The sequence below is a fragment of the Dryas octopetala genome, chromosome 5 (assembly GCF_963921425.1).
Source record: "Dryas octopetala chromosome 5, drDryOcto1.1, whole genome shotgun sequence".
Taxonomy (NCBI): domain Eukaryota; kingdom Viridiplantae; phylum Streptophyta; class Magnoliopsida; order Rosales; family Rosaceae; genus Dryas; species Dryas octopetala.
In genome coordinates this window covers 4,817,149-4,833,453 of record NC_141370.1, presented here as the reverse complement: position 1 = coordinate 4,833,453, position 16,305 = coordinate 4,817,149, and the positions used below count along the sequence as shown (strand labels likewise).

Here is a 16,305-nt window from a genome sequence, read left to right as displayed (position 1 = left end):
GGTAAAGCCATGTGTACGGTATTCTTTTATTCCAATATGAATAAAAATTGTACATATCTAACAATGCTGGCTCCTGAAAATTGAAAACCAACAAAAAAAACCCATGGTATAGACAACTTGTAATTTTAACAGAACTAGAGTTTCAGAGTTCATCGTGCATCAATCTTTCTAGAGGTTCCTCCCCCTTATGAACTGCATTGCCATAGGCCTGGGCATGATTTATGCCATCTTCAACAGCTCCAGGTCTGAGTTCTGCTTGCCCAACCAAACCAGCCTTAATGGCAGCTGTGACCTGCCTCTGCAACGTCAGTAGACCAATACGCTTCGAAAAAACATAAAGAACAGCACAAGAAAACAAGAAAAATCCTAATGCAAGTATCAGCCTGTCTATGACATCTTGTCGTTGCATTGTGGAGAGTAGGTTTCTGGTTCGCATCAACAATGAACGTTGTCCCTTATATTCACTTTCAGCCTTCTTTAGTACTCCAGTAGATTCCTCTGCATAACCCAACATATATAGTATTAGTCTACTGCCTGTGAACAATTTTTTCAAACAAATGTCGACCAAGCATTCACATTCCAATATTACATACAAGCAGACTCTGGAAGTAACAAATGAAACATCATTTCTCTTTAGCATTGACAATTTCTAAGATAAGCATTGCAAATAGCTAAATCAGAATAAGTAACATGAGAATGCTTTGAAAACTTTGTAACATGGATGATACACTAGATCAGGTGGGAAATGTTGCCTTCAGTATATTGATGTTTACATAAGAGACCTCTTAGTTATGAAAAACCAGGGAGCAAAGCTGTGAATTTGTGATAAAAAACAGGGCGCTGAGAGCTAATCATAAGAAGCTCTAGACACCAAATCATTGTCAAAGAACAATGTATTCCAATTTTAAAACATGTTCATACCGTAGAGGAAGTTTGGGCCAACTGTACTTGTTATCCCTGATTCTAACAGGTCCAAAACCCTAACTTCCATAGTCACAGTATAACTAGTGGATCCCAAAAAAGAAAAGCATTCTGCTGATTTGCACAGACAACATCCATTAAAAGCCTCTGCCTTTTTTGTTTGATAGATCACCAAGTGTTGAAGTTTAATCCAGCATTCTTGACGGATTTGAAAAGAGTATTATAACATCTTTCCTTCATTTTTTATTTGTGTTACTTTATTTTTTATTTTTTCACCTTTTATCTCTATGGCAATGCAAGGTTTTCAAACAGACTCCAGTAGTCCAGTATGAAAGCCAAAGTCAGTGTCACAAGATAAGTTGTTAAAAAACTAAAAAATAAGAAAATTGCAGTGCCACACTCTGAGCAAGGTGAAGATTGAATTGATATGTAAGAATGAAAGGAACTCACCAAAAGTCATGAGTGTGCCTGCACTTCTTTCCACCTCCTGTGTACACACAAATAAATAAGAAAATTAAATATTGCATCCCACCAAAAGCTTCACATTATCATTGCATAGAAGGTAAATGAATAATAAATGGAAAATACAAAAATACAGCAACTAACCTGAACCATCAGTTGACGTGTACGGCGAAGGCTCTCTGTAATGCTTTCTGCGGCAGATGTCATTCCAGCCTTTGTCCTGGAACAAAATGAGAAATTACATGCTTTAAATAACAAATTCATATAATAGTAAACTGTATTCATCCCCATCAAAATTATCCCCAAGTTAAGACAATGCATACGCAAACCAACAAGCATACATGAGTACTCTTTTACTGAAAGCCATTCAAAATAATTGATACATACTGTAAGTTGCGTCTACGAATTGTGGACTCTTCTCCACCTCCCAAAAGAAGTTCTCTCTGAAACAAACACAGTCAAATCAATCGCACATAAATAAACTACAAGTCCATAACTTTTTATGTTTATTATCAAGATGGAAAGTGCATCAATTAACTTATTGTGCCTCAAATCAGGGTAAAAGTATCCACATAAAAATGGTTTAACATGAAGATAATAGTAATAAGTAACCAACATTTCATGATGATGATGTGAAGGAGCAATGTTGAAGACAATAAACTGGCGTCCAGAAAGTCGTTTTGTTACCTCTTTCTGAGCAGCTTTGCTCATGTTAGCCTTTGCTTGCAAGTTGGCATTCCTCATGCTCAACCGCAAACTGATCAGAAAGACAACAAAAACTAGCATTACCAAAACAATTACATACACAGACAGAGCTTTAACATAAAAATGATAGCTGAGAGCTTCAATTGTTGCATTAAATTGAAAGACATAATTAACTTAAAAGCATTCCAAACTACAAAAAACAAAAACTCTTTTTTTTTTTTTTCCTAACATTCAAGATTTTCTTTTCCTTTATTTCTACGAAAACAGAACTGAAAATTTTCCTACGTTTTCTGCCACTTTCTCTGCAACCAAACAGAGGTAGAGAGCATGAAATTGATACCTTTGGGATCGGTTTTTCCAGGACTCAAGCAAGGCCTTGGCGGACTGGACCTGATCGTCAGTAGGCAACTGAGGAGCAAACAGATCGAGCTTGAACTGCAAAGAATTGAGCAAGGCCAAGCAGTCCTGTGCGATCCCGTTCATTCTCGGCAGCGAGTCTTTATGCGTCTCCATTTTGGTACCGGTAGTACTAAGCGCAGGTGATTTACCATAATCCTCAATTGCCTTTATTTGCTCTACGACCTTATTGTATGTTTCGTCCCACTCCTTCTTCACCTTCTCCACCTCCTCCTCTACCATGTCCATCCACACTTACAATTTGTTTCGGCCGAAATGTGGCTTTTTGGAGTCCCCGATACCGATAGGGAGCTGAAGCAAAATCTTCACCGCCGATATTTTCGATAGATATCGCAAATCCCCGGTATAAATATTATACCGAAATTCAGAGGAAAAAATTGAAAAAAAAAAAAAAAAAAGGGGAAGAACGAGAAATTAAGCCAAATTAGCCCTAATTTTCCATACCCAACTACTAATGAAGAAACCTAATCAATGAATTAACATTAGAATATCAAAACCCAAACTAAGACTCTCAATAAGTTGCACCAATTTATGAGAGTTTCAGCACCCAAAATTTGAGCAGGAACCTTCAATCAGCAACTGTGAGCTTTGTGTTCTATATGTCTTGCTTTGTGCTCTCTCTGTCTTGCTCTGTCTGTCTCTCCTCCTCTTTCTCTGTCTCGCTCTCTCTATCTCACTCTTTCTGTCTCGCTCTCTCTGTCTCACCCTCTTTCTCTCTTTCAATCGCGCGGTGTCTGTGGGCTTAGTTTTATGAATCTTTTATTAATTTTGGGTTTTTTATTAGTGGGTTTGGGCTCAAACTTTCACCACTAATTTTGGGTTTAAAATAATATTATTTGGGCTCTAAATTTACTAGTTTTTTTAGAATTATTTTATTAATTAAATATCTCAATTTTACATTATAATTTAATATGATAACATTCTAATAATAATTTAAAAAAATGTATAAGAAAATGGTTTTTTTTAGGGTTAATTTTAGCTAAAGGACTCCAACTATACCTCATATCTCTATTCAGGATATGAATTTCAATTTGTGTATATTTTGTGTCAATTAAGGAACTTGTTTTTTTTTCTTTTTACCCATTGGCCAAAAAAAAAAAAAGACCTTATTTTTTTTAGTTTTTATCTCAACTTTGGTCCGACGTTAGACCCATTAAACCTCCACCAAATTTAGAAAAATTATATTGGGTTTAAAGATATGCATCTCTTCTTTGTAATCATATAAAGATCACTTAAATCGGACCTCTATAACTCCAAATAATTGGCCCCAAACTAGAATACTCAAAACTGTCCAATTTTCCAGATATTTTCCTAAAGGTTCGATTAGACAGTTTCGGGTACCTTACTTTGGGGCTGATTATCTAGAGTTGTAGATGTCTGATTTGAGTGATCTTTATATAATTGTAAAAAGGAGATGCATAGCTTTAAAGTTAGTATAAGTTTGCTGAATTTGGTGGAGGTTTAATAGGTCTAACATCAGGCCAAAGTTGAGATAAAACTGGAAAAAAAAAAATAGGGTTCTTAATTGACACAAATTGAAAGTGTCAATCTTTAGTTGATACAAAGCGAAATTCATGTTCAAAATAGAGACATGGGGTATAGTTACAGTCCTTTAACTAAAATTTTCCCCTTTTTCTTATTTAATAATCTTGTATTTATATACTAGTTTTTATAATAGCTATGTTTATATTTGATTATATGTTTGTAATTTAATTTTAAAAGCTTTATTGTTTACTGATATTTGTAAATTGGACATGTCTTCTTTTTGTTAGAGTTTTACAATTACATACAATAAACTATTGTTAATAGGTTTATTATATAAACTATATACTTAAACTGTTATGAAACTTACCTATCATATACTTATTATATAGGCCCTAATTTAGGACATTTATATGTTTAATACATGCATTAATAATTGATTTACCATTTCCTGAAGTTTCATTTAAAAATTATGTGTTTGAAGCCAATATCTATTGTTTTTGTGAACGGTTGCTGATATTGATTTTTCCGTCGATATTTCCTTATTTTAGAGTCTCAATAATATCTCCACGACCTATATTTTGAACCTTGGTTTCAATGAATTGTTATGGGCAAACGGGAAGACAATAATTGTTTGGCTTCTGAGAAAATATGGGAAAGAAGGAAATATGAGATTCTGTATGGTTACTTTAGTCATAAAACGTACACTAGGGATGACAACATGGTGGGTCGGGGCCGAAGGTGCCACCCCTATCTCTGAATCCGCCCCAATTCTCTGGGTACTTAAACTGGAATTCCCCGTCCTCGACCTCACTGGGAGTGGCTTCCCTGAACCCACCCGAAATCCCCGACCTCGTTTTTTTTTTGTTTTTTTGCCTAAGTAACATTTATAATCATGTTCTAAAGTGCCAAACAAATTATAAAGGGTAAATTACAATTTAATACCTCAACTTTACCTTGGATTTCAAGTTAGTACCTCAAGTTCAAAAAGTTGCAATTTCACGTCTCAACTTTCATTTTGTTTCAAGTTAATACCTCCGTTAGATTTTTTGTCAATCGACCGTTATCTTTGATGACGTGGCAGAGATATGTTTATCTTTTCACCCTAATTTTGTCCACTTAAACTCTAATTAGCCACCTAAGTTGCCACATGTAAAAAAAAAAAATATTTTAATATTTAAAAAAACTTTAAATCATTTCAACAAAAATTTTTTTTTTGGTCAAAAACAAAAATCTTCAAACTCACCATCTTTCTCCCCAACTCCTTCACTCTCTCTGCAACTTTCTCTCCCCGGCCAGTTGTCTTCCTCCCCTCTCTCCCCTCTCCCCCGCCCCCAAACCCTCCTCCTCCCTACCCCTCCCTGCGTCCACCTCCCCTCGTCAGCCACCCCCCCACCATGTCCCGGCCTCGTCGCACCCCCCACCCGAGCAATCCCCACCTAAACTAGCATCTTCTTCACCACTTTGCCCCCACCCAACACCACCAACCCCCTCCACGCCCCTCTCCCCCCACTCAGAACCACCAACTCCCTCCACACCTCTCTCCCCCAACCCACCCAACCCAGCCCGACCCACCCCTTCCCTTTTCTCTTCCCTAACTTCTGCAACTCTCTCTCTCTCTCTGACGAGTTGGTCGGCGTTTTAAGGCTAGTTGCAGTGGACGATAGCAGCGCTGTTGGGCAATGGAGGATCGCAGCTACGCCGGCGTTTTAAGGCTGGTTGCAGTGGAGGATCGCAGAGTCGTTGGGCAGTTTCCGGCCATGTCACGATGTCGAACTCACTGGGCTTTCACCCCCTCGGCACGACGAGTCCTTTGGCACCTTCAATTTGTTCATCTGAGCTGCTACAGCACCTTCCAAAGTCTGGGTTTTTTTCTTTGTTTTTTTTTTTTTGGTCAAGATCTAGGCATTTTGGTTTTATTCTTGAGTATATGAATTGGTATTGTTTCTTGGTTTTATTCTTGGATCTCTAAAACAGTTATTGCTGAAGATGGTCTTGTTGTGTTGCAGGCGGGTTTGGGCTGGGGATGTTAGGGGTTGCTGGGAATGGCAGGGGTTGCTGGGCGAGATGGCAGGGGTTGTGGACCACTAGGCCGCCGACCAGTCGGGAATGGTTAGCGATGGAGTAGGTGTGGTTCGGGCGAGGGAAGAGGGTTCTTGGCCGGTGGCCAGAGAGGGGGAAGGAGGTTGGTAGGTTGGGTGGCCAACAGGGGAGGCGAACAGAGGAGGGTTGGGGCCTGCGGGGTTGCTAGGCTCTCAGCCTTCTTTTTGTTTTTTGTTTTTTTTTTGTTTCTTTATTTTTTTTTGTTATTCAATTATTTATTTTTTATATTTTTAATCATTTTAAAAGTTTAATTAGGTTTTTTTATTAATTTATGTCCACTTGGCTATTTTTAAAAGTCAAGTCGATATGACACATCAATACTTAATGGACTTTCTAACGGTCAGACTAACGAAGGTATCAAATTGACACGAATTCGAAGTTAAGGCATGAAATTGTAACTTTTTGAACTTGAGGTACTAACTTGAAATCCGAGGTAAAATTGAGGTATTAAATTGTAATTTACCCAATTATAAATTAGCAGTCCATACGTACATAAAACTATATATATATATCCATCAATTCTTAAATTTGTAGTCTATAATCCATAATCATGTAATCAACAAAAGTACTTAAAAAAATTGAATCCATAATCATGTAATCTGCATAATTTTTCATAACCAAAAGAGAAGACAATCTGCACCCAAGAAATAAAAAGAGAAGTCAACCAAAGATTAATTTCTCAAACATTACACCAAAAAAATTAAGAAAACATATAACTTGAGTTGCAGCACATACCTTAGTGAAAACCCGAAGCAACAAAGGAGAGGGCGGCGACGGTGGACCTCTGGATTGACGAAGAGGAGGAGGAGGGAGTGGTCTACCGAGTGGGGAGAGGGCGTTCGGCGAGAGTGCGATGATGGGTTTCTAAGAAAAGAGAGAGTGAGAGTCTAAGAGAGAGGGCGGTGAGACAAGGGCTAGTTTCTGGGTTTTGGATCGAGACTGGGAGAGAGTGGGAGTCTAAGAAAAGATAGAGTGAGAGTGAGATCGAGAATGAGAGATGAGGTTTTTTTTTTTTTTTTTTTTTGTCAGACATTATTAGGGTATTAAAAATGTAATAAAACCTAATTATATATTGTTTTATAAACTAAAGTTACTAAACCAACGAAAACAATATAAAACAATATAAACTAAACTATATAAACAATATAGTTTATATAAAACAATATAAACTAAACTATAGTTTATATTGTTTTATAAAGTTATAAACAAAACCTAATTAAAACAATATGGGTTTAGTAATTTTAGTTTATAACTTTATGTACTAGTAAGTAGCAACTACTTTATAACTTTTAAACTTTATATAACTACTACAAGTTCATGTTATACTAACTAGTATAAAACTTTATATAAGTTTATTACTAGTTTGTAACTAGCTTAGGCTTTATTATTAGTTCAGGGTTTAGGGAATTAATAATAAATTTTGTGTATTAATTAATAGAATTTAGGGTTTAGGGTTTATGGTGGTTAGTAAGGGTTTAGGGTTATCTAAAGTGTGTATAAATATATACAATGGAAGAATAAATCACAAATTCTTAGTAGTATGATGGGTAAGACCATGATACCTCATTGTGAGCCACTTTATGCTGTGCTTATATTTTTAACATTAAAAATAAAGGTAATGTATATATATAATCGGGATGGGTTCGTTATTTCGTCCAAGCCAAACGCTGCATTTTATTAGGGCCACTCCAATAGGCCAGAGATCAACTGAATCTGAGTGGCCCACAAGTCACATATTTATGAGTCCAAAAGATTGGTAATATGGTATTCATACTTATGAGCCCAATAGAGGGAGAGGCCAACCAAGGCCCATCACTTCTATATAAAGTTTATATTTTTTTTATTCTAAGTTTTAAACTTTAAAAAAAATGGACAATTTTACTTACATCCCCTGAGATTTGATGAAATTACATGCACACCCCCTAGGTTTCGAAAATTACACGCACACCCCTGCCGTTAGTTACTTTTGACAAAAGTTACTTTTTGATTGTTTTGACTTTGAAAATGTCCTTTTTAGCCTTACATCTAAACTAATAAGTGACTTTTTTTTTTTTTTTTGTCATTTTGTGTATCTAATATCCCGTTTCTCTAACTTTTGGAATTCTTTAAATAAAATAAATTCTATTCAAATTTTTTATTGTTGGTGGTGGCAATGTTAGAAGGTTTTCAGGCCTATTTATGAATTTGTTTACAGGATTATTTCAAAGTTCCATTTGTAAATTTACTGAAAAAAAAACACTACAAAATTGTTATGCATAGGTTCTGCAAATTTTTTTCTTCAAACTTTATCATCCATAATTTCCTTCCTTGCACATCTCAAAATGACTGAACTATAATTTGCTACAAAATTTGAAAAATTTGCTACATAAAACATTTAAGGAGGCATGCCACATAAAACATTTAAGGAGTCATACTCTATAGAAAAAAAAAAAAAAAAAAGGGTCATAAACATAACATTAATAGTCATAACAAAACATAACCCAATCAAAGGGGACACAACCCCATCAAGAAAAAAGGGTCATCATTCATAATGAAAACATAATCTAACGATGACAACCCCAGTCAACAAAAAGAGAATAATAGATAAATATACTAACTTATTTTTTTTTTGGCCCAAGATAAACATACTAACTTAAACTAAGTGTATGACAACAAAAAGAGCATATTTAAAACAACCTAACTCTACTGCTTCCCAAAAGTTCCTAACTCTAGTGCCTCCCAAAAGTTCCACCATTGAAAGCTACATGCTTTGCAACCTGAGTAACGTACCAAGCTTTGTCTTAGAAAATTATTAACAAAAAAAAAAATCAATAATCAATTGATGGTGAAAGACTTACCAATTTAGAATCCAGCGTATTGAGATCCAGATTCCTCAACATGTGAAGCTTGTGTTGAAGTGTTATGTAGATATAAATGGATAAGAAATTAGGAATGTCAAGTAATAACTCAAAACAAATTCCTAAATTATATAAAATCACAAGTTGCAATGGCAAATTACCTATGTTGATACTTGTGATGAAAGTGTTCTGTAGATATCCATGGACAAAAGTGAAAGTTTAATTTAGGTGATCTATTCACTCAATTAACTTGATTAATTTCACTTTCAGTGATCGGACCCCAATTTTTGGTTTATGTGATCACTCACGAACTAGTCAACCAAACACAACTCTGACGGTCCAGTAACAAAATGTGAAACTCCACATTGACTTCTAAAAAACAAAAGTCACTTCAGTAAAACAACACAAGTCAAACACACCAAGGATCAAGTGACATCCTATACACTCAGAGGACCCATCACAATAGGCATCCCAGTGTTATCCACAACTACAGTGGTGTGTGATTATCTAAACAGTTATATAAGTCATATATCAATTTTAAGCAAATAGCTCCAGTACAGATTTGTGTTTAAAAGATGAGTGAGTCAGTAATCATAACAACACAAATATGGAAGACAGAAACACACAAGATGTTCACCCAGAAAAACCACAAAGGGTAAAAACTGGGGGTCTATCCAGCTGACCAGGCAATCCACTAAATCAGAAGTTCAATACAAAAGAGGGTACTCAGCACACAAGCTCTATCACTAAGTCCTAGACTAAGTGGCAGCTATCTTACCCATTTTGTGCAACTTCCATACGCAAGGCAGATGGTCATTCATGAAGAAGGCAGCTCCACTCCAAGCTCATCAACCCATGGCACCAATCCGCACCAAGCTCAGTGGTTTCATCAATGCATGAACATGATATGCAAATGTAGGATTCACAAACAAAGATCAATCTTCTCAAGCTATCGGCATGAAAAGATCAATATTGAATCCTTCAACTTAAATCTAAAATGAATGTGTTTGAAGTATGTATGAAGACATTTAAGCACTCAAACCCATATAGAATTTCAGATTTAACAAAAAACAATTTCAGAAAATCTCTATGTGATTTTTCAAGAATTAAAAACCATTTTCTGAAAATTATGAAGATGAGCACCTCACATGGAAAATACCCAGCAGTGAAAACCCACGAATTCACGCTCTAAAATTGCTCATAAAACATGCCGAACAGATCTCCACCAAAACAGCCCATATACCCGTACACACTCACGCAAGAGGCATGTTCGCCCATGCCACGTGGAAGCCAATCAATGGCTGTCCACAAGAGACGGATTAAAGGCATATTTCCTTTGTCCTAGAGGGGTATCCTAGTATTTACTAAGGATAGAAATAAGCAGCTGTCAAAAAGAATTTTGCATTTAAAAATCAGAATGAAGAAGATGATGAATAGTGTGTGTGCGTGAATGGGAAAGAGGAATCAGATCTGATTTGAAAACATTGGGGGAACCAAGTCATGTGTTGTGCACATGCATGTCTAATACCAAACAGAATATGGGCTTTCAAAGAATTGGGCTTAAAAAGCAAAACCCGAAATGACCCACTGTAGCAACTGTGACTTAAGTAACAGTCACTGTACGTGAAAAACAGTGTTCATTATGATCAGTGAATGACTAGTCAAATAGACAAAAATCTGTTAATTTCATGAAATGAATGAAGTGCAGTATACCTTGTGACTTGTTCATTCTTGACTTCTTCAAAGCAGCAGACCTTGTCCTAAATCTAGCCTAGAGCTTGTGAGTGAATAAATACAAATTAATACAATTGTTTTGACACGGAAAATAGCCAACATTAACAAATCCTAGAAACTAACAATCTCCCCCTTTGGCTTTCCTTGACAAAACAATAACCCATTCACCTCACAAGACTCTCAACACACAGCCCAACACTTGTTATAATGTACCTGCAAGAAGAAGAACTTGCACAACACAAAATATGATAGTATGCAGTTTAAACGCAGCAAGCAATGGAGATTAAACAACAACCAATGTACATTCTCCCCCTTTTTGTCATGGAAAGACAAAAGGATATACATAAAAGAAAATTTAGTTCAGAAGCACAGAAAAATTGGAGCGAAATGCAATAGAAAAATACATGCTCAAAGAGTAAATTCCATAAAATTCTAACTCCCCCTAAATTCTAACTCCCCCTAAATGCTAACTCCCCTAAAGACAAACTCCCCCTAAAGACAAACTCCCCCTAAATGCAACATCTCGATACCGGGCTTGCAGAATATAGACATGTAATATGAGGGACAGCTAGAGAAGAACATAGGTATGCAGAAAAGTCTGAAATGCCCTTTAATTAACAGTAATCCAAGGTGCAGAATGGTCCTGTGAAAATTGACTGTATTTGACGATTGTTAGACTAGTCAAAATGAACAAATTGCGTACTGGAACATAAAACAAAAAAGATAGAGGAATCCTTAGAGAATTGGAAGCAATGACACACAAAAAAATCTAGGAGTTAGATGTGCTTCAGGGATTTTTATTTTTGACAAAGCAAATGTGACAAAAACAACAAACACAATTGAAAAGAATTATCCACCAATGTCAACACTCTCATAGATATGGAAAATGAAGATTGCAGACTTTGTGCAAGAAAATAAGCATATTTGGGATATAGGGAGGTCAATGCTAGCATGCAAGACTTGTTCAAGATGGTAAAACAATGTCAATGACAATCAAAGAGGTTAAATAAGTTTCATCCACTACAAGAGATTGGAATTTAACCACTCAAGAGAATTTCTAATTTGGGAACAAATCTTGAAAGCAAAGATTTTCAACTCATGACAATGGCTATGAGAAAATTATTTTCATTTGTTTTGTTTAGGCACATCCCAAGTCAAGTGCAATGATTTGGTCCAATTTTGCGACTCTTTACCCTAGAACACCATAAAAACACCTTGTTTCTTCCTAGGGCCGTGACTTCTTTGGTCACACTTCCTTTTTTTTTTTTTTTTGTTATTTTGTATGGTGCACATTTGTTCAAATGAGAAAAGTGTAGCTGAAGATGGATCACAAATGAGGAATTATATTGAAGGGCTAAATTGCATCCTCAAACAAATTGTCTTTGAAAAGCATTTAACAAGTTTGATTGATTATGACAAAGTGTTTAAATAAATCAAGGCTAATATTTGACAAGAAGGAGGGATTATGCTTATAGACAAGACTCAAGTTATGCAAGAACCTTTTTGAATATCAAAGAGAGTGTGACACATAATGTTAAGACCTTTCAAGGTGGTTATTTTCTTTAAAAGAAAAACTACTTAACCAAATAAAAGAAACTTAAACAATGAAGCACATTTAACTACAAAGACTCATGCATGTGTACAAATGCCAATTGACTTCCGAAGACTAATGTGCTTTGGATTCTCTAGAGCTTTTGTAAAGATGTCTGCAAGTTGTTGTTCGGAAGGAACAAAAGTCAAGGTAAGAGTGCCACTCTCCACAAGATCTCGAATGAAATGATGTCTTATGTCAATATGCTTGGTTCTAGTATGTTGCACCGGGTTCTTGGAGATATCTATAGCACTCATGTTATCACAATAGATGAGAAAAGTTTTCTCATCAATTCCATAATCAGCTAACATTTGCCTCATCCAAATGAGTTGTGTACAACAACTCCCTGCTGCTATGTATTCAGCCTCAGCAGTCGACAAAGAGACAGAATTCTGTTTCTTGCTATGCCAAGACACTAAGTTATTCCCAACATAGAAAGCACCACCCGAGGTGCTCTTCAAATCATCACTACACCCAGCCCAATCGGAGTCACTAAATCCAACCAATTTAGTGTTGGTGTCATGGGTATACCACAACCCATAGTCAAGAGTCCCACTTACATATTTGATGATTCTTTTTGTTGCAAACAAATGGGATTCTTTGGGATCACTTTGGAACCTAGCACACACTCCTACCGCAAACGATATGTCCGGTCTACTAGCTGTGAGGTAGAGGAGACTTCCTATCATGCTTCTATACAAGGTTTGGTCCACTTGCTTACCATTTGGATCCCTATGAAGTTTGGAGCTTTTACTCATTGGAGTAGTAGCCACTTTGGAAGACTCAAGCCCAAACTTTTTGACCAAGTTTCTAGCATACTTAGATTGGGAGATAAATATCCCACTATCTACTTGCTTGACTTGAAGCCCTAAAAAGAAATTCATTTCACCAACTAGACTCATTTCAAATTCACTAGACATTACATCAATGAATCTCTTAACATGAAAATCTGAAGTAGAACCAAAAACAATATCATCCACATAAACTTAAGCAATCAAGACATCATTTTTCAACCTTTTTACAAATAGGGTCTTGTCAACCGACCCTCTTTGATACCCATTGGACAACAAGTGATGAGAGAGTCTCTCATACCAAGCTCTTGGAGCTTGCTTCAGCCCATACAAGGCTTTCCTCAATTTATAGACACCATCTCTCATGTGAGGATCCTCAAAACCTTTTGGTTGTTCTACAAAAACTTCCTCATTCAAGTATCCATTTAAAAACGCTGTTTTGACATCCATTTGATACAATTTGAACTTAAGATGACATGCAATGGCACAAAGCAACCTAACGGACTCTAGTCTAGCAACGGGTGCAAAAGTCTCATCAAAATCAATACCCTCTAGTTGAGAGTACCCTTGAGCAACAAGCCTAGCCTTGTTTCTAACGACATTCCCAAATTCATCGGATTTATTTTTGAATATCCATTTGGTTCCAATGACATTTGTGTTGGTTGGTCTCTCTACAAGAGTCCACACTTGGTTTCTCTCAAATTGGTTCAATTCCTCATGCATTGCACTCACCCATTCCTCATGATTGAGTGCTTCTTTGACATTTTTAGGTTCAACAATGGACACATAGCACACATGAGCAAGTTCATTTGCCATTTGTTTTCTAGTCCTAACTGGCTGGTCTAAAGAACCTAGAATTACATCTTCACCATGGTTACACCTCACCCATCTTGGTTTTTCAGATCTGTCACTCAGAGTTTTGTCATTTTGTTCGCTCTCTGACTTGTCAAACTCAACAATTTTTGAGTCACCAGTAGGTTCATCACTGCCTGACTTGGACTCTTCTTTAACCAAACTAACCTCTTTAGGATCAGATTGTGGGAACAATCCATCCTTATCTGCAGCCATTTCAATAGATGCATCATGATCATCTATTTTCACATTTATGGATTCCAACATAGAATTTGTTCGCAAATTGAAGACTCTAAATGCTCTACTGTTGGATGAATAGCCTAAAAACAGACCCTCATCTCTCTTGGAATCAAATTTTCCCAAATGTTCTCTATCCCTAAGGATGTAACATGCACTCCCAAACACTCTAAAGTGTGTAACCTTAGGTTTCCTACCCTTCCACAGTTCATAGGGAGTCTTTTTGGTTCCCGGCCTAAGATAGACTCTATTTATGATGTAACATGCCGTGTTTACCGCCTCAGCCCAGAAATGTTTAGCAAGATTTTTGCTATTCAACATCACTCTAGCCATCTCAATCAAAACCCTATTCTTTCTCTCAACGATTCCATTTTGTTGGGGTGTTATTGGAGCTGAGAATTCATGTTTGATACCCATTTGACAACAAAACTCATCGAATTGAGAGTTTTCAAACTCAGTACCATGGTCTGATCTGATTCTGGACAGGGTTGACAGACTCGACATACCTTCACTTTTCTGCAGTTTCACAATCTTGACAAAATGATGAAATGTCTCCGACTTGTCCTTAAGAAATGACACCCAAGTGTACCTAGAAAAATCATCTACCATGACTAGAATGTATTTCTTTCCACCTATTGACAAGGTTTGGACCGGACCAACTAAATCCAAGTGAATTAGTTCAAGTGTCCTAGAGGTGCCTATGTCTTTGACTCTTTTGTGTGGTTCTTTGGTTTGCTTCCCCATTTGACATGGACGGTGAATTTCCTGCAAGTATACAGGGTGGATGTAATATAGTATATGGATAAAAGGTTGTCGTACCCACGAGGATTATTAATTTAATTCAAAAATTTAAATTCCTTATTTGGATCTAATAAAAATAAACACAACTTGAAAATTAAAAATGACTTTAGAAGAGTAGTGTGATGATTTATGATGAGAGCAAATGAAAACGCAACAATTAAAAACAAGGATCAAGAACAATAAGTAAACTAATGAAAATAAAATATTATGGTTTAACAATCAATTGGAAGAACTAGGGATTCGGAATCAACCACAAGCAATCCAGTTTAGGTTTTAATACATTCAACAAATTCTTTGAATTCTTTAGATGATAATTCTCGTATCTAAGTTCCTCTCAGACACTTAGACCATAGTTTTCCTTAAGTGCATGATTCTTTCCTTCTCAGGCAAAGGTCGTATACCCTAACATGCAATTTATCCTTCTCAGGCACAAATTTAACAAATAGGATTCATTACGCTCTAGAAAACAAGAGAACCAAGCAAATCATTATTCTCTCTCGAGCAACAATGTAATTTACCACACTCAACCACAAAAAGCTAATTCAAATTATATTGCCTCTCAGCCTCAAATTCAACTTCAAATTACTAGATGCAAAGCCCTAAGATGCGCAGTCAAAGAACTTAACAAATAGCAACAATTAAAACAGTGATTAAGCATTCATCTAAAAGAAACTAGAAATCCATTGAATAAATATTAAAAACCATAAACATTCATGCTAGGGCATCATCCTATCCCTAGAAAAAGAGTTTAGTTGCTCATGTTTAAAGAAAACATAATTAAAAATCTAGAAAACATTAAAAAAAACTTATGAACTATGACGACGGATGGAATAAAACAATGATGGCAGCCACTTCTTCTCTCTCTTTCTTCCCTCTCAGCTCACCCGAAAAGATGATGATCTCCTTCCTTTAAATAAGAAACAAATCTTTTTCTTCTTTGGTAAAAGCTTTCCTTGTTGGACTTGGATTACTCTTATGATGAGTTGTCATTGATGATTTGGCACCCAAAATCCCAACAAAGATAGGATTAGACCTTAAAAGAATAAACCTGGATCCCTCTAGATATTTCCCAAATACACATAACATCAATTGGGCTCCAAGAAAGAAATCTAAAAAAAATTACTTTGCATTTTCGCACAAACTTTTCTGCCTGAACTGCCTTCAGTCAAATAGCCATAACTTCTCCTAGAAAAATGCAAATCACGAACCGTAAAATTCCTCGGAAAGCTAACATCCGTATCTTTCCAACGGTATAGGGCACAACATCTGGTTTGCTCCGAGGAGGTGCAGTTTATTCCGCGAACTTGACTGATTTGCCCAGTAATTTCCACTTCAAAAATATCCCTTTTGCTTTGTTTTCTCCTCTTTACTC

General features: G+C 36.2%; 1 protein-coding gene and 1 pseudogene across 1 annotated transcript; both read right to left on the bottom strand.

Annotated features, from left to right (window-relative positions):
• Positions 1–3,202, bottom strand: LOC147283690 (uncharacterized). Its single transcript, XM_086244683.1, has 6 exons — positions 2,429–3,202; positions 2,071–2,140; positions 1,771–1,826; positions 1,528–1,603; positions 1,372–1,408; positions 1–498 (listed from the first exon to the last, which is right to left on the bottom strand). Exons 1-6 carry the CDS (start codon positions 2,731–2,733, stop codon positions 143–145), a joined length of 900 nt encoding a protein of 299 aa, XP_086100809.1. The 5' UTR covers positions 2,734–3,202; the 3' UTR covers positions 1–142.
• An 8,946-nt stretch (positions 3,203–12,148) lies between these two features.
• Positions 12,149–13,172, bottom strand: LOC147283689 (secreted RxLR effector protein 161 pseudogene; annotated as a pseudogene).
• Between the last annotated feature and the right edge of the window lie 3,133 nt (positions 13,173–16,305).

Coding starts and splice junctions, on each gene's coding strand:
- LOC147283690 (XM_086244683.1), bottom strand. CDS start 2,733: ATGGACATGGTAGAGGAGGAGGTGGAGAAGGTGAAGAAGGAGTGGGAC. Junction 1,409..1,527: donor CACGTCAACTGATGGTTCAG/GTTAGTTGCTGT, acceptor GTGTGTACACAG/GAGGTGGAAAGAAGTGCAGG. Junction 499..1,371: donor AGGCACACTCATGACTTTTG/GTGAGTTCCTTT, acceptor TGGGTTATGCAG/AGGAATCTACTGGAGTACTA.